This window comes from Onychostoma macrolepis, chromosome 24 (assembly GCF_012432095.1).
Source record: "Onychostoma macrolepis isolate SWU-2019 chromosome 24, ASM1243209v1, whole genome shotgun sequence".
NCBI lineage: Eukaryota > Metazoa > Chordata > Actinopteri > Cypriniformes > Cyprinidae > Onychostoma > Onychostoma macrolepis.
In genome coordinates, this window is record NC_081178.1 from 8,736,369 (window position 1) to 8,761,517 (window position 25,149).

Genomic DNA, 25,149 nt, shown 5'->3' on the forward strand with positions numbered 1-25,149 from the left:
TTCTTGTTAAGCACATGGATTTCCTGATACAGGAACTCAGGGGCTTCAACACATTTCTTAACAGCCAGACCACAGCTCCTCCAAATCTGTTTTTGTTAAGATGCCTTATTAAATTTAGCATATAAAAAGAATTTCAAATTATGCGAGTATCTTGAGAAAAGACTGCAATGTGGCTGGGCTATCATTTAAATTATTGTTAATATTTGTAATATTCTTGAAAAAACACACACAAAAACAGATCTTTAAACAGAGATGCAGCTGTGTGTCAGTGTTTGTCATGCTTGCTGACACAGCAGAGGGGAAGTAGCTACTGGAGGCAAGAAAAGTAAGTGTATGTTTGAAACAACTAACAATTCATTAATAATGAAGCCTCATCGATGATCAAAGCCTTAGTGGTGTTTTATTATAGTATTGTGATTGAAATTCATTTGGACCAATGAACGTTTTACCTGAAACATTTAATGTATCGTGCAAGCATTCAGCTGAACCATTATTCAACCTTTATGTTTTGTTCTCTGCAGTCACTGATATTTTTTTGTGAGAGCTTCACCACAACAACCACTTCATAAGACATCTATTTTTGCTTTGAAAATGAACATTTTCCAGTGAACTCAGCCTATAGCCATGTTCATTAACACTCCTTGCCATGCAGTGGGTCTAAACCTCAAATGCAGTCAGTGGTGTGCTTTGAATTTTGTTTTGTAAATTGTGGCTTATACAATTCTCAGGTTCTTTTTGCCAGAAAATTTAGGCTAAAAGGTTGTTGCTAAATTTGATTATTTAATTAAGCACAATTGCAATAGTTTATACACAACTTGTAGCATTAGAAAAGTGTTATAAATTAATAACCTCAGAATAACATGATGACAAGTCATTATTGATTGTTCAACAGCTCTTGCAACCATAATTTATATATTTTCATTTCAAAGGAAGGATCATACTTTAAATGATACTTTATTAGCCTACATTTGTGTCATTTCACATTAAGTTGATTTTGAAGACCCTGGAATTTGTTACCCTTTTAAAATACTCAACTATATGACAACTTGGATAATTAAAAGGATAGCTCATCCAAAACTAAAAATTGTCATCGTTTACTCACCCCACTGTCTCCTCAAGTAACCGTAAACCTGGCTAGTGAAATACTGATTCATTCCTTTGGGTCGCCTCAACATTAATTTGCATCTCTTTGTGTATATGTTTTTTCCTATCACAGGGCCATTGCATATTGGTAAGTCAAGGGCATTTATGACGTCATAAAATAAAAGGGTGAAACACCACAAGTGACTTTCATTCTGCTTTCAACAACAGAGAGAGAAGCCCAGAGAAAATGATGCTGAGAGGATTGATAAGTAAGTATGCCAAAGGCTTTATGTGTCCTCCTTTTGCTTAATATATGTATTCCATGTGTTTACTCATATGACTGCATGATTTAGCAATGTCTGTTCTTCTGTGCATGATGAACTGAAATTAGCAATGGATAAAAAATAGCATTACTTTTAATGTTACTTTTTTCTGACCTCTTCTTCAAATGTATTAGAAGAGAGATTGCCTGAATTTGCAATATTATTGGATTGGATTATCGCACTGAACACATACAAATTCACAGTTAGAGGTGATAATACTTCTTAAGAATATATAGCAATAGAAAATAATCTTTTCTTGATTTGAGTCTAATTGTGAATGTGTTCTCTTGGTAAGCTTGAGGCCACTGTGGACATATAGTAATGCGTTGGACTCACTACAAAAAAAAAAAAAGGTCCAAAGAATGCATGTGATCTTTTCTGAAACCAGTTTCTGGACCACTGAAAAATGGAAATGAAAACTTAATTTCATAACGTTTGTCCAAAAGGACAAGAATCTGAAGTCATGGTACATTCCATTTTCATTGTATTTAACTACTGACACGTTTATCAAGGAAAAAAGCAATAACTTCTCCCTCTAGTCCTCTGAACTGGTCCCTTGTTAATTCTCACTTTGACAACAGAAGACTAATGCTGATTTGAATAAGTATTTTTACATGGGTTTGTATTGTCGATTGGTGTGTGAAATATCACTAAACTCAAATCTGTCTTATTCTTCGGTGATCTGGAGAAAGTAATTCATGCTTTTATTTCCTCACGTCTTGATTATTGTAATTCTTTGTAGCTGGGTGCAAGTCAGTCTTCATTTTCATGTCTTCAGAGGTTACAAAATGGTGCAGTAAGGTTGCTGACTAACAAAAAGATGGATCATCCCTATTCTGGTCTCTTTACACTGGCTACCTGTTAATTTAGGATAAAGTATAAGGTGCTTTTGTATGCTTTTAAAGCTGTACATGGACTGGCACCAAAATATATTTCTGAGCTCATAAATTTTCCTTGCTCACAGAGATCTCTGAGATCCCAAGAGCAGTTGATCCTTGAAATTCCTCTGTCACGTCTGAAAAGCAAAGGAGATCGTGCTTTCTCAGTTGCTGCCCCAAAGTTGTGGAATGGTTTACCAATATATATCTGTCTCCTTCTGTACACGTTTAAAACCCGTCTTAAGACATATTTGTTTCATGAGGCCTTTGCTGTTTTGTGAGGACTATTGGTTCAGATCAGATGCAATTATGTTTGTTTATTTTTATTTTATTTTGCTCTCTCTTTGTATTATATTGTTTTATCTAATTGTACAGCATTTTACACCGTTTTTAAGGTGCTTTATAAATACATTTTGATTTGATTTGTGTATACAAACTAATTACTGTGATAATCTCAAGGTGTTTAAATTATTTTTTATCAATACACTTATGTTGCTTATTCACAATTGTACATTTAAACTAACATTATTTTAGATATTAATGTTTAAAGAAAATTTGCATCAATTGCAAAGTCAAAAGTAAAGTAAGGCGAAGAAAGCCAGTTCATGTCATAATACTTTATTTTGTTTCATCTTCAGGTTTCATTGTCTTAATGATTGTCACTGAAGGATCATCAGTGAAAGTTCATCTAGGAGGAAACACAACACTCCCCTGCAGCATTAAAGATGATAGAGAGATTACGTGGATCATTACAAATGGAAACCAAACATTTGTCAGAATTCTAAAACTAGAATATGGTTATGGTCCAGAATCTAAACCAGAGCCCTCTAATATTCACCCCAGTTACGCAGGTCGGATAAGAGCTCTCAGTTCATCCACAAACACTCACTCTCTGCTTCTGATGAACATCACTGACACTGATCTCATGCTCTACTGCTGCATGGACTATAAGAATGAGCAAACTCACTGCACAAAGCTGGACTATGAAGGTATACATGCATTTCAGACAGTCCTATGAATAATATTATAATAGGCCTATATTCATTTAAAATATTTGACCAAAGGTGAACAATGAAAAACATGAAAAGAAAATATGACTGCAGCCTTGAAAAAGTAAAATTCATGTCTTTAGACAGAAAGTCATTGACAATTTCAATACATTATTTTACCATATATGGTATTTTATGCATTCAAACTGAACTGACAATTCAGATCCTAAAATCCTGCAATATTCCCTTATCCTGATGTAGAGCAGCAGAATACAGAAGAGATAGAGGACAAAAAAGCTATTGGTATTGGTAATTATATCAGTACACGAATATGGCTGCCTGGGATCTGTGTGCTTCTATTACTCTCACTGTTGTCAAATGTGTGTATGTGCTGGAGAATAAAAAGACCAAAAAAGGTTAGCAGCACACAGTACAATTCATGTACATTCCTAAAAACTATTCAACTGTACAAATTACACATTCATTTTATTTTCTATTCTTTCTATCCATTTTTTTTCAGAAAATTTAAAGGAATCAAAGACATTATGTAAAAGCACACAGGACGAGCAGGTATTCCCCTTTTACACTTCTAAAGAAGTGAAATTCTACATCTGTATCTGTCTTTCTTTCTCTATATACTGTATATATATGTATATGTGTGTATGTGTGTATATAGATACTCTAGATACTCCATCCACCTCACAGGTGTGGCATATCAAGATGCTGATTAGACAGCATGATTATTGCACAGGTGTGCCTTAGGCCAAATTCTCCGAAACGCCTTTGGAGACGGCTTATATGAGAAATGAACATTCAATTCACAGGCAACAGCTCTGGTGGACATTCCTGCAGTCAGCATGCCAATTGCACACTCGCTCAAAACTTGCGACATCTGTGGCATTGTGCTGTGTGATAAAACTGCACATTCTAGAGTTGCCTTTTATTGTGGCCAGCCTAAGGCACACCTGTGCAATAATCATGCTGTCTAATCAGCATCTTGATATGCCACACCTGTGAGGTGGATGGAGTATCTCGGCAAAGGAGAAGTGCTCACTAACACAGATTTAGACAGATTTGTGAACAATATTTGAGAGAAATAGGCCTTTTGTGTACATAGAAAAAGTCTTAGATCTTTGAGTTCAGCTCATGAAAAATGGGGGCAAAAACAAAAGTGTTGCGTTTATAATTTTGGTAACACTTTAGAATACTGTTCAGTCGTTAATGAATAACTACACAGGAACAAATGACTAATGCACTATTAACACTGTAGTAACTACTATTAACTAACAAGAAACTCTGATTAATGATTTATTTTAAGTAATATCACTAAGTTGAAACTGGTAGTTCACTATTAGCTAACCAATAACTACAATTTGTTTTTCATATATCCTGAGAACTCCTAAGAACTACTTTATACAGGTTCACAATTAATGTGAATTATGCATAATGAATAATTCATTCTAAAATGAAGATCATGGTAACCCACTAGTAATGACTCGAGTATTACCAAATCCTTCTAAATGAACTACTAATTACTTGGATCAGTATTCTAAAGTGAAGATCACGGTATATATACACACACATATATATATATACACACACACATAGTCATGGCCAAAAATATAGGCACCCTTGGTAAATATGATCAAAGGCAGCTGTGAAATTTAATCTGCATTGTTAATCCTTTTGATCTTTTATTTTAAAAATTCATTGGATAATAAGAATTTAAAATGGAGGGAAATATCATTGTGAAATAAATGTTTTTCTCTAATACACATTGGCCACAATTAACGGTACCCTTTTATTCAATACTTTTTGAAACCTCCATTTGCCAGTTTAACAGCTCAAAATTTTCTCCTATAAATGCCTGATGAGGTTAGAGAACAACTGACAAGAGAACAGAGACCATTCCTTCATCCAGAATCACTCCACACCCTTTAGATTCCCAGCTCCATGTTGGTGCTTCTTCTCTTCAGTTCACTCATTTTCTAGGGTTCAGGTCAGAGGACTGGAATGGCCAGCAGAAGCTTGGTTTTGTGCTCAGTGACCCATTTTTGTGTTGTTTTTGAGGTTTGTGTTTGGATTATTGTACGGTTGGAAGATCCAAACATGGCCCATTATTAGATTTCTAACAGAGTCAGTCACTTATACATTTTTTTATCTGTTGATATTTGATATAATCCATGATGCCATGTGTCTAAACAAGATGTCCACGACCTCCAGCAGAAATATAGGCCCACAACATCAAAAATACAGCAGTATATTTCATTGTACACGTGGGGTACTTTTTATCCCTGTGTTCACCAAACCCATTTTGAGTGTTTGCTGCTAAAAAGCTCATTTTTTAGTTTCATCTGACCATAGAAGCCAGTCCCATTTGAAGTTCCAGTCGTGTCTGATAACTGAATATGCTGGATTTTGTTTTTGGATGAGCTTGGAGAATTTTTCTTGAAACCCTCCCAAACAACATGTGGTGATGTAGGTGCTGTTTGACATTTTTTTTTTAAAGGTTTTCTGACACCGAGACTCAACTATTTTCTGCAATTCTCCAGCTGTGGTCCTTGGAGAGTCTTTAGCCACTCAAACTCTCCTTCTCACCGTGTATTAGGACAATATAAACATGTCCTCTTCCAGGCAGTTACGTAACATTTTATGTTGATTGGAAATTCTTAATTATTGCCCTGATGGTGAAAATGGGAATTTTCACTGCTCTAGCTCTTTTCTTAAAGCCACTTCACTAATTTGTGAAGCTCAATTATCTTTTGCTGCACATCAGAAATATATTCTTTGGTTTTTCTCATTGTTATGGATGATTAAGGGAATTTGGGCTTTGTTTTCTCTCCTATTTACATTTCTGTGAAACAGGAAGCCATGGCTGGATAATTTCATGTTCATAATCACTCTGGAGTGCTCAAAATTGTGAATATGTATGGGAATATACTTCAGAGATATTTTACTTATAAGAATTTCTAGGTGCCAATAATTGTGTCCAATGTGTATTTGAGAAAATTATTTCATAATGATATCCCCATTTTAAATTCTTATTGTCCAATGAAAGGTTAGATTTTGTGATTTTTAAATAAAAGATCAAAAGGATTAACAATGCAGATTCATTTTCACAGACTTCTTTGATCATATTTACCAAGGGTGCCGATATTTTTGGCCATAACTGACTGTGTGTCTAATATATATATATATATATATATATATATATATATATATATATATATATATTTTTTTTTTTTTTTTTTTTTCATCATCATCATCTTTTGTTTACCAAATGGAAATGTACATTTACCTCTGTTTCAGGGAATGAAGCTGATGAAATTTCATATGCATCTGTACATATAAATAAAACACAAAGAAACAGAGGACAACATCATCATCTCACACAGGACACAGTATATGCACGCATTAAATAAACAAATGCATTCATTTTGTACAAAATAAATAAAAACTGCATAACAAATGCTGGATAGAACAGGTTTTATTTTCTGGTACTTTAGTATACAAATTCACTAAACAATAATTTTCAAAAATGAAATATTTCTACTGCTGTCATTTTGTCAACAAATTTGATAACAACGTGAACATTCTACTTAATGTGACATATTACCTATTTTCAAGTAAAAGTTATGTAAATCAATGGCAATGCCAAAATTAATAGTTCCAAGGAGGTATTGAGAAAAAATCTTCATACCTGAAAGAGGTCTATGAAGACAATATTCAACGTTTAGATTGTTATTCAGTGATTAAGTACCATTACTGTATATAACATCTTTTGCTAATGTTAGCATACACCAGAAATGAACTTAATCTGTCTGTGTGATTATATGCATTCACATTCTAAATCACAGTTCTGTTTGATTGGTGTTCATTTTTGTGCAACCACAACAAACATAACACTAATCTAGTGTTCAAAGTGTGTCATGCCATTATGGAATAAAGTAGTTTAAAGAAAACCCATTTGGATGGATTTTTAATAAATTTAGGCCTGGTTTCATGGACAGGGCTTAGACTAAACCAGGATTATGCCATAGTTCAATTAGGACATTTAATTTTTATAAATGTGCCTTAGAAAAAACATTACTGGTGTGCATCTTGAGACAAAACAAAGGCACTGATATATTTTAAGACCAGTCAATGCAAGTTTCTTTCAGTTGAAACAGCTCAGACTTGCATTTTAGTCTGGGACTAGGCCTAAGCCTTGCCTGTGAAACCGGGGGTTAATGTTTAAAGTTGCAGTTATGTTTAACTTAAATCACACAAACTATTAAGTATTTAGTTTAGGCTATAGGTGAATGCTCATCAAACTTTATGGTGTTGGAGTACAGCACCAACAGAGAGAAATGAAGAACTACACTGATGCTAAACATGAAGCATCTTCGAATCACATTACATTCAACAACCTCTCTTGTGCAAATCCGATTAGGTCAAAGTGCTTTTGATTTGGAATTCTACTTGTCTGACCAACAATGCTGTACATATCATGCAAGATAAAACACAAAGGATGGTCAAAAATTCAAGGAAGCGTCAAAATTAAATTAGCAGAAAGGCATTTGCATTTGGTGTTGCAAAAACCTGTTAATATTTAAAAAAATTAAAATAAAAAGTTTCAGCATTAACATTTATTATTTATTTGTTCATTTTGTTTTATTAATTTGTTTGTTTGTTCACTTTTTAACACCTGTGAGGTGGATGGATTATCTCGGCAAAGGAGAAGTGACTAATGAAATCTGTGTTAGTGACAAACTCACTAACACAGATTTAGACAGATTTGTGAACAATATTTGAGAAAAATAGGCCTTTTATGTACATAGAAAAAGTCTTACAGGTGCATCTCAATAAATTAGAATGTTGTGGAAAAGTTCATTTATTTCAGTAATTCAACTCAAATTGTGAAACTCATGTATTAAATAAATTCAGTGCACACAGACTGAAGTAGTTTAAGTCTTCAGTTTAATGAGCTGAAGGCCACTATCAAAGAAACCTGGGCTTCCATAGAGACTGTCCTCCTCCGAAAAACGACCCCATAGGTCGTTTGTGCAAGCAGCGTATTACGACCTATTATTACGTTTTTAAATCTAGCGCCCTCTAGCAGCCTTAGAAATTGCGACAGTCTCGTTTGTCTGGTGTGTCGTCATCAAATGACCTTTGACTGTCGTTACCATCGTTACTAATTAAAAAAGGAGGGGTGACCCAACAATTGACCGTACGTCGTTGTCCAGGTATGTTCATTATTTTATTTTATGGTTTGTTTTTTAAGGTACCGTTCTGATTGTCTGCAATTAATGTGTAAGCAAGTGCAGTTTGACGTTTTTTTTTTTACAAATCAGTTGTGAATGCCTCTGAACTAATATAATCACAGTGCTGTTAAATGCCCAGTGGCCACAACACTTTTTACCATAGTAACTGTCGTTTTACTGTGGTATTTGTAGTTAAAACACAGTAAACACAATACTTACCATGGTTTTAACCATGTTTAACAATGTTTTTACTGCACACTATTTGAAAAGCACAACACTAACCATGATTTTACTATAATTACTGTGTTTATTGTGTACTCTTTGTAGTTAACATACTTTGAAAACTGTGTTTTTACTGTGTACTATTTGTAGTTAAAGCACAAAAACACAACATTTACCATGTTTTTACCACAGTAACGTAGTTTTAATGTGGTATTTGTAGTTAAAACACGGTATCCACAACACTTACCTTGTTTTACCACTGTAACTGTGTTTTTACTATCTACTATTTGTAGTTAAAGCACAATAACACAACATTTAACATGTTTTTACCACAGTAACGTAGTTTTAATGTGGTATTTGTAGTTAATCACTTAACTTGCCATGCCTTTAATACATTTATGTAAAAAAAAAAATGTAATTCAATATTTGTTTGTCTTGCATTTTCTTCAGATCACATACATCTGCATCTCCTACAACAACCTTTAGTGTCCAGCAGCTGTTTATCAACAGATCTCTCTCTCTCTCTCTCTCAGCTTTTCCTTGCCTATTTTTCTGAACTGTTATTCATAATTAATTTACACATTTTTGCTCTCTTTCTTCCTTTCTCTTTTTCATCATGGCATATTTTCAAAGCTCAGAATTGAATTTTGATCGGTTATGTCAAAAAGCTGCTAATATTAACAGGTAACTAGTACTGGAAGCTCCCAGTGCTGAACCTGAAGAAGCTGACAAAGGTTCAACATTTTCTGTTTTCTTTGTTTCAGCTAAAAAGGAAGACCAAAGGAAGGCCTGTCGAACTCTTGTCTTGTCTTGTTTGTGGAGAGGGATGAATTTGGCCATCTTGTGTGTTTATGGAGAAGACCAAAAGCTGCAAAGGCAAACATTTCCAACGGTACGTCTGTGCTGGTCTTAACCCTTTGACTGAACTGTACTGCAGTTACATTTTGCACAGCATTTGATGTTTCTTAAACTTTGGTTTACATATCCCACGGCCCCATCAGGAAGAGCCCTCAACAAAGTCTTACGCCGAAGTAGTAATAATCCATAGAATTTCAGCGAATTCATATGATATATATATTCATACAAAGTTCTAGGACTTTTACTCCTGCTGATATTGGCCTTTGTCTCAACTCTCATGCAGATTGTGCCCATTGTAAGTAGTCAGAGTGTTTGTATCATAAAGTTTATATTAAGTCAATTGTATTCTTTATTAATCTTTACAAATTGGCACAGTATCTTCCCGTTCCAACAGTACATGATATCTGTCCACATCTCACAGTCTGCCTTTTTATTGAACACATCTGTCCAAGCAAGAGTCTGGAAATGCTAGTTTAACTTGTCACGTGACAAATCAGATCTTCAATTAATTTGGCCAAATCAGATCACTTAAAGCTGTTCACACCAAGAACATTAACTATATTGAGAACCATTTAGCATCCACACCAACAGACAATAACATTCTATTTATTATAAGCACGCTCTATAGTTGTGTTGTTGTCTGCCATTTGTTGTTGTCAATATTTTAATTGTTCATCGTGATAAATTCTCTTTCTTTCTGTGTTGCAGGATTTCTCACATACTACTCCTTCAGCTCTCCACAATATCAGCTCTTTCAAAAGCTTCCACATCTCTGTCTCTCTCTGCTCTCAGTCCTTTACTACCAACTTCCAGTCTTAGCATGTCTACATGTATTAATTTTTTCTCTACAGTCAACACTCCCATCTCTACTGTGAGCACTTCTGTCGCTATCACTATGACTTTTATAATTATAAAATTATAATTATCAACCATTTTAATTTGTCTTGCATATAGTCACAATAGAAGAAACAATGATTACAGGAGATACATTTTTAGCCTATTTGTTCATTAAAGGGAAAAAAATAACGTCTTTTCAATTGGAGGCTCAACTTCCAGTTTGTAAAATATTATTTGGCATCTTTAACGTTTTTCTGTAAACAAACTCTCTTTTCTTTTGAATATTAGACAGTTTTTTTTTTTAAGGGGTCTCCAATTGCATACTTTTTAGTTACATGTTTGTTTCATGTACCCATTAATTACTTTATCAATCAGTCATTGATTTAAGTTGTTATATTTCACTGTAATTGATTACGTTTTTGCAGATACATTTTCATAATCAACTACTTTTTTTTTCTGGGTTTTTTTTTTTTTTTTCATAGTGACAAACTAGAGAGAGAATGCTGTTCTATGTTTGTCTTGGAAACGTTTGACATATCAATAAACACTGAGAAATGACTACAAAGTGTGTGATTCATATTTTTATTATTATTATTCCTATTGTTCAACTGGCACATCTAAGATTGACAAGATTGCAGGGTCCATTTCCAGGGAATACAGAGGTGATTAATTGTATAACTTTAATACACTATAAATACACTGTAAATGTTACAGAAGCAAAATTGATGTTGTTTGAATAATTATGAGAGTTGTAGTTTTTTTGTAAGCAAATGAAAGTATAGGCAAACCTTTGAGTTTAAATATTGTATATTAATTAATGTTAGTGTAAACAATGTATACAATGGAAACCATTACACCCTTGTTTAAAAAATAATTATAATTAATAAAAAATCACTGTAATCAACAAGTCTATTGCTGAATTAGGTTAACCACACGATGCAATCTGTTGTTGCAGTTTTATATTGAGTGGAGACAAATAAATCTTTATCTTGTTATCGGTCCATTCACCACAAGAACCCGGAAGATGACCATATATGGACAAGTAAGTGTGACGCCTCTGCTCAACTGGGTTGCCATTGGCTTTGACTATCTTTTAACCCAAATTAAAAAACGCTTAATGTTGCAAAGTACGTTTTGCTGTTATTAATGCGTCAGTAATACCTTCAGTTAACAATTAAGTGTTGCTATTTCGTGAGAAATCACCTCTTTACCGAGATCGTAACCCTAACCCTAAGCATAACTTCATTGAACTACAAATAGGTTTTTTTGCGTTCAATGGATAGAATGGCAGAGGCTTATGGGTAATGCAGTTTAAAATGTTTAATAATGAATTGGGGAAACATACAATCTTTTTTGAACAAAGGTGTATCTAAACATGTTCATTGTGCAACCATCTATGTCATATTTAAGAGACAGGCTGAAATTTGGTATTTAACTAAGAGCACTTTTTTAAACACCTTTATACCACCTTTCCATATATGTTTGAAAACTGTCCAACATTATTTAGTAAACATAGCACAAGTAGTTGTCTTGCCAATTTTCTGTTTGATACTATAATCAGACTTTGATTTATAGCCATTTGAAATGTTACATTTTTCTGCTCTTCCAGGGGTCTCTGCTGGGCCCCTGGGGATTGAAGGGCTGCAAAACATACACAGATCTATTCTCATCATGGACAACAAACTGTGCTGAGTTGCATTTATGTCTGAAAATTTATTTTAGATTGTCTTTTCAACAACTTGCCATTATGTAAGTTGTGGCAAGTTAGAATAAGAATGGACCCCAAAAATCGCCATTTGGGACGGGCTCCATTTATTTAATTAGATCAAGAACAAGAATACAGTGCTGACAGTAAACAAAGACACCAAATTAAACAACCAATACATATTGTGACACTTCATTGTACTATTACAGTTTTACGCCAATGTGTCATTCAGTAAGACAAGGTACAGACAGACAGTGTGTAGTTTATGTGCAAAGTCATACAATTTGTGCATTGCCAAGAATCATAGCATAAAAGACCCTGAATTTGTAAAACTCTTGTCAAAAAAATTGCATCTTTGTCCTACTCAAGTGTTGGCAGGGGCGGATCTACCGGGGTGGCACGGGCACGAAAAAGCTGTGCCACCCCACCCAGAATTATCACAGAATAAAACAAATGTAAGCAGTGTTTCATGTGCTACTTTTCAGCCGCGGCGATGACAGCGTAACGGAAAATGGCAAAAAAAACAAACAAAAAAAAGTCTTTCACTAAACTGTGCGTGATGGTTGCACGCAGCGCGCCCAGTGTAGTCGGCTTCATTAACAAATGACTCTTATGAACCGGTTCTTTTTGAGTCGAAAACACAAAGCGCGGCCCATTCACTATAACGAATTGTTTTTACATTTGTTCGTGAATCAGATACTGCTTAGTGGTGGGCGGATCGATCCTAATATCGATAGTATCGATACCAACGTTGGTATCGGTATCGGATCGATACTAGCCTGATTAGATCGATACTTTAGGTTAATTTTCTCTCCATTAAAAACTCCATAAAACTAATAGCAGAGTTAGAATCTTGTATTGCAGTTTTCTCGATTGTTAACGTAATATAACTGATTTTAGTTGGCCCATTTTCCCAAACCATTAATTCAGTTCTCAAAACAAAGACACATTTCTCAAAAAAGTTTAACAATGAGTAAGTTAAACATTAGGTAGCAAAACTGATGACACCAATCAGTATCTCTGCATCCTAACAACGGAGAGAGCTGAACGAATAATATACATGGGTTTTATACTTACACATTCAGTATAATTAGATTAGATTAGATTAGATTCAACTTTATTGTCATTACACAAGTACAGGTACAGGGCAACGAAATGCAGTTTAGGTCTAACCAGAAGTGCAATAGTAGCAAGTGCAGTATATACAATGGTTGAATAAGTGCAGGACAAGGATATGTACTGAGTATATGTATAAATATATATAGAAAGATGGTTATTAATATAAACAGAATTTACAGGTGAATATGTATAGTGAATAAATATACAGAAATTACAAGTGAATATGTATAGTGAATAAATGTACAGAATTTACAGGTGAATATGTATAGTGAATAAATATACAGAATTTACAGGTGAATGTGTATAGTGAATAAATATACAGATGGCTATTACTATAGGCAGAATTTACAGGTGATATGTACTATCAATATAATATATATACAGATGACTGTTACTATAAACAAGGTGTAAAAGTGCAGTGGAAGTGATTAACTGTACAAAATATTAATGTAAGCATTGATAATGTAACAACAGTCGGCAGTGCAAATGAGCATAGTCCAATTTAGGTATGGTAGTGCAAGATACAAAAGTAAACAGTTGTTACTGTGATAGATATTTACATTCAGTAGTGCAAATAAGGCAGATGTGAGGTAGGAGAGAAGAGTTAATAATATATGAGGAAGTGGATCAACGGGGGGTAGAGTTCAGTAAAGAGACAGCTCTGGGGAAGAAACTGTTCTTTAGTCTGCTGGTCCTGGTCCGGAGGCACCTGAAACGCCTGCCGGAGGGCAGGAGAGAAAACAGTCTGTGGGCTGGGTGAGAGGAGTCCTTAAGGATGCTGCGAGCTCGATGCAGACAGCGTTTCCTCTGGATGTGTTCGATGGCAGGTAGTGGAGTCCCTGTGATGCGCTGGGCAGTTTTCACCACCCGTTGCAGTGCCTTGCGCTCCGCAACAGAGCAGCTCCCATACCATACTGTGACACAGTTGGTCAGGATGCTTTCTATTGCGCAGCGATAGAAGTTCACCAGGATAGCTGAGGAGAGCTGATTCTTCCTCAGTGTCCTCAGAAAGAAGAGGCGCTGGTGAGCCTTCTTGACCAGGCTGGAGGTGTTGGTTTTCCACAACATGTCCGCCGAGATGTGGATCCCCAGGAACTTGAAACTGGAGACACGCTCAACAGCCATTCCATTGATGTGGATGGTGTCGTGTGTCTCTTGACTCCTTCCTGAAGTCCACGATGAGCTCCTTCGTTTTGGTGGTGTTGAGGAGCAGGTTATTTTCAGTGCACCATGTGGCCAGGTGCTGGATCTCCTCCCTATAGGCAGTCTCATCGTTGTTACTGATGAGGCCAATCACGTGGTGTCGCCTGCAAACTTGACGATGGAATTAGATCCATACACAGGCTTGCAGTCAGAGGTGAAGAGGAGTAGAGAAACGGGCTTAGCACACAGCCCTGTGGTACACCAGTGTTAAGTGTGATGGATGTGGAGCAGGTGAATCCTGATCGAACATTCTGGGGTCTGTTGGTCAGGAAGTCCAAAATCCAGTTACACATTGAGGTATTGATGCCCAGGTCTCCAAGTTTGGCTATTAACTTGGTTGGGATGACAGTGTTGAATGCTGAGCTGAAGTCAACAAACAGCATACGTGCATAAGTGTTCTTATTGTCCAGGTGAGTGAGCACAGAGTGCAGTGCCATGGAAACTGCGTCCTCTGTGCTCCTATTGCTACGGTAGGCAAACTGGTGTGAGTCCAATGTGGATGGTAGAGAGTCTTTAGGTGTTCCAGGACCAGCCGCTCAAAGCACTTCATGACGATGGGTGTGAGTGCTACAGGGCGGTAGTCATTAGGGCACCTCGGACTAGAGTGTTTTGGCACTGGCACAATGGAAGTGCATTTAAAGCATGTTGGTACGGCTGCTTGGGCAAGAGACAGGTTGAAAATGTCTGTAAAAACCCCAGCGAGCTGCTCCGCACATGCCCTGAGAACACGACCAGGGATGTTGTCTGGTCCAGCAGCCTTGTGCGCTGATCCGGTTCAGTTCCTTGCAGACATCTGTGGAGGAGAGTATGATTGGTGGGTGGTCATCTGAGGGATTGAGCTTGGTGGCAGTTTCTCTGTTGTCTCTTTCAAAGCGAGCATAAAAGTAATTTAGCTCGTTCAGGAAGTTGACATCAGTGGCTGCGGGGGTGGAGTGGGTGGGTTTGTAGTCACTGATGGCCTGAATGCCCTGCCACATGCGTCGAGGGTCAGAGTTGGAAAAGTGTCCCTCTATCTTTAGCTTGTAGCAGTGCTTGGCCTTTTTGATGCCCCTCTTCAGGTTTGCTCTGGATGTGCTGTAGGCTTGTGCATCTCCTGATCTGAAGGCAGTGTTGCGTGACTTCAACAGGAGTCGCACTTCCTTGTTCATCCAAGGCTTCTGATTTGGATATGTGGTGATCTGTTTCTGGGTTGTAACACTGTCAATGGTGATATTGATATGATCCAATACAGAGGAGGTGTAAGAGTCAATGTCTGTGTGAGCGCCACTGGTGGCTTGAGAAGCAAACATACTCCAGTCTGTGTGTAGAATACAGCAGTTCTCATTATAGTATATATAGTGATCTGATTTGGCCAAATTAATTGAAGATCTGATTTGTCACGTGACAATTTAAACTAGCATTTCCAGACTCTTGCTTGGACAGATGTGTTCAATAAAAATCAACACGGACAGCGTAAGACTTTGTTGAGGGCTCTTCCTGATGGGGCCGTGGGATATGTAAACCAAAGTTTAAGAAACATCAAATGCTGTGCAAAATGTAACTGCAGTACAGTTCAGTCAAAGGGTTAAGACCAGCACAGACGTACCGTTGGAAATGTTTGCCTTTGCAGCTTTTGGTCTTCTCCATAAACACACAAGATGGCCAAATTCATCCCTCTCCACAAACAAGACAAGACAAGAGTTCGACAGGCCTTCCTTTGGTCTTCCTTTTTAGCTGAAACAAAGAAAACAGAAAATGTTGAACCTTTGGCAGCTTCTTCAGGTTCAGCACTGAGCTTCGAGTACTAGTTACCTGTTAATATTAGCAGCTTTTTGACATAACCGATCAAAATGAGCTTTGAAAATATGCCATGATAAAAAAAGAGAAAGGAAGAAAGAGAGCAAAAATGTGTAAATTAATTATGAATAACAGTTCAGAAAAATAGGCAAGGAAAAGCTGAGAGAGAGAGAGAGAGAGAGAGAGATATCTGTTGATAAACAGCTGTTGGACACTAAAGGTTGTTGTAGGAGATGGAGATGTATGTGATCTGAAGAAACTGCAAGACAAAAAAATGTTGAATTACATTTTTTTTTACATAAAAGTATTAAAGGCATGGCAAGTTAAGTGATTAACTACAAATACCACATTAAAACTACGTTACTGTGGTAAAAACATGGTAAATGTGTTTTTGTGCTTTAACTACAAATAGTACATAGTAAAAACACAGTTACAGTGGTAAAACAAGGTAAGGGTTGTGGATACCGTGTTTTAACTACAAATACCACATTAAAACTATGTTACTGTGGTAAAAACATGGTAAATGTGTGGACTTTTACATGATCACTTTGCAACCACAGGCTAATTTCAAACAAATATCACAATGAAAACTAACTTTATAATGCTGGCAGGGTCCACTTGAACGATCTAAACGTTATGTTGAAATAATGGGACAAACAGTGTACAGTATCGATTTGAAACACGACATAATTTCATTCATAAATACGGGACGATCGACTAACGTTACTTTACGAAACAGGTGGAAACTCTACCTGTACGTGTCTTGAAGTTATCTAAAATCCATATCTTTTTAGCAATAAAACACTTCGAATAGCCGGGAGAGTTTAAAACGCAAATAGCAAGCATTTTAAAAGAAACCCACAATGCATTTAGGCGAAAGTATCTGTAGCATCTCCTGTTGCCGGTAGGGGCGCTAATCTAGGGAACGCTCTTATGGGTCGTATTTGAGGATAGTGACAAACGACCTCTACGGTCGTATGAGTTGGAGGACTTGTTGCTTCCATACCACCTCAGCAGTGCCACAAACTGATCACCTCCATGCCACGCCGAATTGAGGCAGTAATTAAAGCAAAAGGAGCCCCTACCAAGTATTGAGTACATATACAGTAAATGAATATACTTTCCAGAAGGCCAACCATTCACTAAAAATGTTTTTTTTTTATTGGTCTTATGAAGTATTCTAATTTGCTGAGATAGTGAATTGGTGGGTTTTTGTTAAATGTAAGCCTAAATCATCACAATTAAAAGAACCAAAGACTTAAACTACTTCAGTCTGTGTGATTATTATTTATATATATATATATATATATATATATATACACACACACATATACACACTATAAGTGATTTATGTTAGATAACCACTATTTTGTAAGTGTGTGTGTGTGTGTGAGTGAGTGGTTCAGGTAAACCCCATGTTATGGGCAGAGGCGTAGCAATAGGGCAGGCAAGGCAGGCAATTGCCTGGGGCCCCGCATTTTGAGGGGGCCCGCGACAGATGACCATTTGAACAATCGGAAATGTCATTATTGATAATATACACGTAACATGGAGCAATACATCTGCATCCCCACTAGGGGGCTCCCTCTCGCATTACGCTGGATGTGCTTGCCTTTTGCCTGGGGCCCCCACTTCATCTTGGTTCGCCTCTCTATCGACAAAATATCCCCACAAAAATGGCAAAATCTTGTGGGAGATTTTTCATTTTTCTATGGTAAAAAAAACAACTACAAAAATATTGAATTTTCGTAAAGGTAGGTTTGTGAGTAGGGCAGTCGCGTATACGGGTGGGTCCGGGCCCACCCACTTTCATCTGTGGCCCACCCAATAAGAAGTTTGTAATTTTCCAAATGGATGTAATTTATTAAACATTGCTAATAAACGTCTTATTTCACTGCAACATTATTTAATAACAATATTAAACTCTTGTTTTCATGGTCAATTACAGGTCGTTTTCCCTCTTCCTATAGGTGGGTCATATGCTTGTCAAAATTATGATTCGTCCGTTTCTGTTAGTCCCACCCACAATGTTATGTTTACGACTTACGGATATAATAGTGAAATGTGCGCGTTTGTGAAGTTAATTTGAAAATAGCCTAGTGAAGCAAACATAAATCAGATCAATTCTTTTAAAAAGTAAAAGTCTTAGCAATAAATCCGGACCGTCTACAAATGAAACCCGACAGACCACCTGAGGGTGCTGGATTTATCCATCGGAAACTACTGAACCAAGTGTGTTTGAAACATCATATTAGCATAGGTACAGTGTTTGATCCGCCTTTGCGGAAAGAAACACAAACATTGTGCTAGATCCTGGTCGCCACAACAAACTGCATAATTCGCAGCTGCGCACATTTCTGCGGTCCTCGATGCGCGTGAACTGACAGAGACGTTTGATTATGAAATCATCAGTGAAGCCCCGTTGTTTCACACTGAGGTGATGGTTTTTAATAAACTTCCTTTAGTTAACGTTAGTTAATGCATTAACTAACATTAGCAATACGTTTGTTACCGTGTTTATTCATCTTTGTTAACCAGCTCAGGCAAATGTTAACAGATACAACCTTTAATTTGAATAATGTCCTATTAGTAAATTTTGAAATGAACATTAATATAACAAATTACTAATGTTAATTCATGCTTTAGAAGTACTGTGTAATGAACCTTGGTGCTCTATTTTTTTGTTGGCAATTTGACTTGCAGTTTTCATATACTGTACACACCTGGCCCACCCAGTTTTAAGTAGGCCCACCCACTTAAACATTGCTGGCTATGCTAGTGGAGTAGGGAGTAGAGTATACTATATAATATAGAGTATAGTATAATATACTGTTTGTAAAAGTACAAAACCTATTACCACTATGGAATGTCACCATATTTTTTTTTGTGCGTGTGTGTTTGTGTCTACTTACTGTAACCATATATTGGGGACAAATTGATACCCAGAAGTGAGCAAAACCTGACAAGATTAATAATAATAATGCCTTTGAGGATGTCCTCATTTGTAAAATGGTGTGTTTTGCAGTTTGTGAACATTAAGCAGGATACATGGGAGAGGAATTGATCAGAGATTAATCAAAGATGTATCAGAAGAAGGGAGACAGATGGCATCAAATACAGCATTTTACATTACATTGTGCCATGTGATACTGTATAGAGAGGCGTTGCCATGGTAGAGACTGCACATTACTATAACTCAACTTTCATCTGAAAAGTTCAGCTACAGATTCAGTAATATGCCACAGTGAGGACATTTTCTGCATTGACAGTAAACGGTTCTTGCACAAAACCTTATAGCCGTCATACCTTCATCACATCTTTTGATAACACAATGTATAAATACTTTTACAAACATTAAGGATTTTATGGGAGATATGCAAGTTAGGTAATGTAAGTGTATTTTCTAACATGACAGTTATTGCCTGTATTACTGTAATTATTTCAGCAACAAAGGTGATTTGAAACATGAATCTTGCATTGTTTGCTCTTGAATATACTGATTGTTAAAAGTACTAAATTGAAAGAAGATCTTACTATTGTGTTTTGGTGATTAAACCAAATGTTCAATACATATCACATCACAATGATTATGTGGAATGAAAATATTTGTAACAATGAAATCAGGTTTTCAAATAATGACCAGTGGTGTTACAAGTGTGATCAGTTTCAAGTTTTGTACTAAGTTCTGAAAAATTTACACTTTACTTATGAAAATAGTACCAAACACCAATTAAAAAAAAAAAAACACTGTAACATAGTGACTATAAAAGTAGGCTATATGCAGCCAGCCACCAGATGGCGATCGAAATGGCTTCACATTTCATGCCGAGTACGGAACACTTGGTGGAGGATGCGAGTCGACCGCTGACAAGTAGACTACTAAACTAGCTATGCAATCTATCCGAAGCGCCACCCAGTCGATCCTTTCCTGATATACGGGAGCGATGTATCCGCAACTAAGTCAGAACGTGTGTGGCACTGTTAAGAACAGAAACAGGGAGGAGACTACAGGGATCCAACAGCAAACTGAACTGATGTCAGGACGAAATGCTGTGAGTTGCTGTGAATGCAGCTTACTGCTTTTAGGGCAGAAGAGTTAGATCCTTCTTGGAGAACTAGACTACCACATGAGGCGTCCGCGACAATCTGAAAATGCGCGCAAATAAAGGAACTGAATATAATATGGCATGGCTACTTCAGCCTATTTAATACGAATCGAAGGTGGTGCAAGTATTTTTGGTCTCTCTCTCTCATTCAGATAGCTCAAATGTGTTAACTTGTTGCAGCCTGCTGTTCAGCTATTCCTATTAAACCTGTCTGGAGCCATTGGATACATCTTTGGTTCACAAAGGGGTTAATTTAAGATGATATTCCTATAGGCTATGATTTGCCTAAATTATAATTTTCCACCAAGACCTAAGAAAATGCAAATAAATATTAATATAACATTAATAATATAATAAGTAGGCTATTAATATTTCCTTGTCTCAACTATCTTTGTGCAAAGCCCTATAGGCTATCATCAGAACAAGCAAATCTTATATAACTGGTTTTCTTTAATAGCTATATTTCATAAATATATTTAAATGGACACCTTTTACCTGCAGGTCAACAGGTATCTCGTGGGTCCTCCTGCTGATTCCCTTGAGCACAGCAAATAGAGGTAAGCACTTTATACAAAAGTTATGCAAGTTTGATTTCTTACAGAATTACTACAATTTAAGATCATGTCATGCATCAGGTCATATTTATTGTTCCTAACAACTAATTTAAGTTCTGTTGTTTTTAATTGAGGTTTCACAAACTGTAAGGGCGATCACACAACATTGTTCTGTCTGGACCCAAAGTATCAGATTGAGGGCAAAGTGGAGATAAATGCACTTTGGAAAAAAGATTCTGGTGAAAGAGTGATCTGGAAATATAACGGCGACAGCAAAAAAGGACACACTTTCATGAACAGGACAGTAGAGCTGAATGATGATTTATCCCTTTCAATCGATGGATGTGATCAGTCAGATCAAGGCATATACATTCTCTGTATCAATGGAAAACCGAGCTGTGAAGTTACGCTATTTGTCAGAGGTAAAAAAATTTGGTTTCCAAATTAATCTTATTTTTATTTAAAATATTGTGATGTCATTAAAGGTGTCATAAAATATGTTTACAGACTCAAAACAATGCAAACCAAAAACATTCACAGGTTTGTAAACTTTTTTTTTTTTTTACACGTTTTTATTTCTGTAGAGTCTTGCTGACACAGGGATTAATAGTTTAGTCTTTTAATTAAACAGTTTCTTAATGATTTTAGTAATATTAATGATTTGAGTGAGCATCATTAAACAAAATTGCTTTTATCTTCCACAGAACAATCAATTAGAAGCACTGCATTTCCTACTATGGCAAAACAAGGTATATAACATTATAAACAAAAATTATTTTTGTGAACCATCACTTTGCTTTCTCAGAGTCTTTACCATATGCTTTTCTTCTTTCTGTCTTGGCTGCCAAAGATGAAAAACATCTGCAAACTGAGACCAGTCTGCCTAATAATTACATCAGATGGGTTATTTATGCCTGTTTATGTTTGGTTGTGCTTACTGTCTTATTGTTGGTTATCTGTGTATGCGTCGCAAAAGAAGAAACAAGCAAAAATGAAAAGTCAGGATCTAAACTGCTCAGCAATGATATACAGAGTACCTATGCCAGTGCATGATCTTAAATTTAATGTGGACACAACAGCATATCGTAAGGATGAACATCAGAACCGAAATGCTAGGCTCCAAAAAATAAACTTAAGATTTATGTCAGGACGTCACATTTTCATAATTCTTCTGATGTCAGCACAGAAATGTTATGCCCCAATATGTCTGAATTATGTTTGCCCACCCTTTTTTTCGATATTGGGCAAATTTTCTTTCCCTTACTGTTTGTGGTTGTATTGTCTTTGCTTGGGGCCCCCAAGAACCAATGATGAGAGGAAAGGCAATGCAACTACAAACAGAAAGAGAAAGAAAGTTTGCACAATACCAAACAAAAGGCTGGTCAAATGTAGTTCAGAAATGTTGCCAATATATATCTACCATTGTAGAGTAATTTGTAAAAAAAAGAAAACAGTAAATGTTTGTATATGCTTAACTCCATACATTATATCATTTCTAACTGTGACAATTGTTTTAGATACTCTTTTAGCTCAAAAAAATAAAGATAATCTGGAATTAATGCAGGTGGACGCATATTATCATTTTCCATTTACTGAAAATATAGTGAAAAGTGTTTATAATAAGTGGCTGTTTTTCTACAGATTTTCCTTTAATAAAGAAAATATTGACTATTGTTTTACTTTACTTGCATGTGTTTTACTTATTCCAGCAGCACATTTGTTGCTATGATTGGGGACTGTAAATTATTTATTTAGTTATACGAGGCTGTTTGTTGAAACTGAAACTACTGAATGAAGACAAGACTTCACTGTAAATTCCACAGCAGGAGCATGTTTTTACCTAACAGTCCAAAAACAAAGCCTAGCTTTTTTCAGTTTCCAAATGACATCTGAATTTCCCCCCATGGCCTGGAATAATAAACATGAAGTTACTCAGTTATTCATTTACAATGAGTTCATCATAAACAACCAATGATTAACCTGGAAATAACTGAGTGACTTCATGCTTATCTTTCCAAGCTATGAGGAACAATGTTAACTTTATTCACCAAAACACTTTTCTTTTATCTTTAAAAAGCACCTTCAAAACCTTAAACACTGATTCTACTCACACTAGACCTAACTAGTGTGAAAGCACACTTCAGTTAAGAAATTATATTTAAATTTAGAAAGTTTAATATCTCCAATTTTAGCAAAACATAAGAGCAGCACTTACCCAAACAGTCATAATTCAGGAGTTTCTTTTGCAGATGGTGCTTCACCATGAAGAAAGGCTGAAAAAGCTTTACATCACTTGGGCAAGGGGAAGGGGGTATTTCTCACATTTGGGTGGACATTGGCCCATTTAGGATAGAATTGAACTTTATAAATCCCCTAGTGCCTAGGTCTTCAACCCTGCTCCTATGGAACCCACTGTCCTGTGAATGTTATTTCCAACCTGGTTCACCACAACAGGACTATGATTTTTCAAGTTATAGAAGACTTTGATTAGCTGGTTCAAGTGTGTTTGTCCAACTCTGCAGGACAGTGGGTCCCCAGGGGCAGGTTTGCTATGCTCCTATGCTCTAGTGTTAACTGAAGTGGTTACAGCATTTCACAATCACTAAATATAAGTTAAATGTACTGTATAATGTGCAACACACATTTTTTTCCATGTAAAGATTGTAAAAATGTTAAAGCGGAGGAAAGTTGTTGACGAAGTTGAGACAAACTGTTTGCCATGAAAACATGCACAATGACGAAGCCTAATCAAATATTTTTATAGCACTTTTCATAACACAATTGATTTCAAAGGAGGTTTACAGAACGTGTGTCCGTGTTTAACAGGAGATCTGTATTAATGTCTTTAAATACCCAATCCAGAAAGTAATGAGAAAAACATCTTGTCTTATTATCTCTGAAGCACAAACACACCGCATGCTAACGTCATACGTTCTTTTCAGACAATTTTGTTTGTTTGGTTTCATGTAAATGACCTTGGGCAGGTACAATCTATCATCAAGGCTTGGTTACCTGGAATAAGGGCTGTGTGTACTTCCTATTAAACCGGTTATGTAAATACCTTATGGAAATAATGAAAAACTTAGCCCAATATGAAAATTTTAACCTCATAAAATAATGAGCAATATATCTATTCATTCAACGTACTGCATTGTTTTGTGACAGCTGTCACAAGACAGACCCTGTCTTTCACAGGGTTATTATATTGTTCATGTGAAAACAGTACAGCTGGAGATCACATTGAACCTTGTGATGGTTGCATAATTTTTGCATAACCGACACCATGGGACTACATTTCCATGACACAACAACATACTCACGCAACTCAACATGCAACCCTTTCAGTCCCTGCATCCATTAACATGAGGCGTTTTATTAAAGGTTCTTTTTAAAAATAAAAATTCATTTGAAATATATATATATATATATATATATATATATATATATATATATATATATACACATTTTTTTTTTTTTTTTAAAGCACAAATGTATGATATGGCACCCATAGAGTAATGCCAGTCTACCACCCAAAGCAGAGAACTATGGCATAATTCTAACCATAAACATACGGCATAAACATTTGCCTACAACAGCAGTATTTCAGCAATGTTTTTCTGTTGACATTTAACCTAGAACATTATGTCTCCTTCCAAAAATAGCTTAAAGCTAAATAGGTTAAAGTTTCAAAACAAACAGATCAAGCAAGTTCTTACAGGAAGAACATTATGAAGCGGTTAAACCAGTTTATATTTGAACTCCTAACAGTAAACATGAAACAGGACACTATCATTCTTTTTATTTTACACATACTTATTACATTTCAAATTTGCACCTAACATACTGAATTGTCTATTTTGTATATTGCGTTTGTGCTATTTTGCATATTGTCCATTTTGTATATTTGTACATTATTTTTTTTATTATCTGTGTCCTGTCGCTGTCATTCTGTCGCACTGTGGAGCTACCATCACTAAAACAAATCCCTCATATGTGCAAACATACTTGGCAATAAAGTTAATTCTGATTCTTATTTATATAATGCCACTTCTTGGAAAACGAAACTTAAGCTGCCTGGGAGTGGCTTTCCTGTAAATCACATGACTGCACTTATCAACACAATACAGGTCACAGCAGGACATTTCACTTTTCCTTTTCAGTTTTGGTTTTATTTGTTACTTACACTGACTTTCAAGTATATACACATATACATGTATACAACTCAAGTCTATTATTCCATATGTACTGTA

The 25,149-nt window shown here is 36.0% G+C and overlaps 2 protein-coding genes across 11 annotated transcripts; both read left to right on the forward strand.

The window, feature by feature from the left end:
- The first annotated feature begins 10 nt into the window (after nt 1-10).
- Nucleotides 11-10,857, forward strand: LOC131533349 (uncharacterized). 6 transcript variants are annotated; one of them, XM_058765646.1, is made up of 7 exons: nt 11-325; nt 1,217-1,231; nt 1,312-1,352; nt 2,923-3,273; nt 3,535-3,688; nt 3,792-3,843; nt 6,582-6,955. In XM_058765646.1, the coding sequence occupies exons 3-7, from the start codon at nt 1,331-1,333 to the stop codon at nt 6,693-6,695; spliced, it is 693 nt and encodes a 230-aa protein (XP_058621629.1). In that variant the 5' UTR covers nt 11-325; nt 1,217-1,231; nt 1,312-1,330; the 3' UTR covers nt 6,696-6,955. The 6 variants fall into 6 exon arrangements, 5 of the variants coding, with proteins under 5 accessions (XP_058621629.1, XP_058621632.1, XP_058621633.1 ...); XM_058765648.1 differs by lacking the exons at nt 11-325; nt 6,582-6,955 and adding exons at nt 9,506-9,633; nt 10,308-10,857 and having other exon boundaries at nt 1,149-1,352; XM_058765650.1 differs by lacking the exons at nt 11-325; nt 3,535-3,688; nt 6,582-6,955 and adding exons at nt 9,506-9,633; nt 10,308-10,857 and having other exon boundaries at nt 1,148-1,352; nt 3,794-3,843.
- A 9,248-nt stretch (nt 10,858-20,105) lies between these two features.
- On the forward strand, nt 20,106-24,290 carry LOC131533718 (uncharacterized). 5 transcript variants are annotated; one of them, XM_058766140.1, is made up of 6 exons: nt 20,120-20,291; nt 20,847-20,902; nt 21,034-21,321; nt 21,407-21,439; nt 21,604-21,648; nt 21,750-22,583. In XM_058766140.1, the coding sequence occupies exons 1-6, from the start codon at nt 20,287-20,289 to the stop codon at nt 21,950-21,952; spliced, it is 630 nt and encodes a 209-aa protein (XP_058622123.1). In that variant the 5' UTR covers nt 20,120-20,286; the 3' UTR covers nt 21,953-22,583. The 5 variants fall into 5 exon arrangements, with proteins under 5 accessions (XP_058622122.1, XP_058622121.1, XP_058622124.1 ...); XM_058766136.1 differs by lacking the exon at nt 20,120-20,291 and adding an exon at nt 20,298-20,460 and having other exon boundaries at nt 21,750-24,290; XM_058766138.1 differs by having other exon boundaries at nt 20,107-20,291; nt 21,604-24,290.
- Nucleotides 24,291-25,149: the final 859 nt, after the last annotated feature.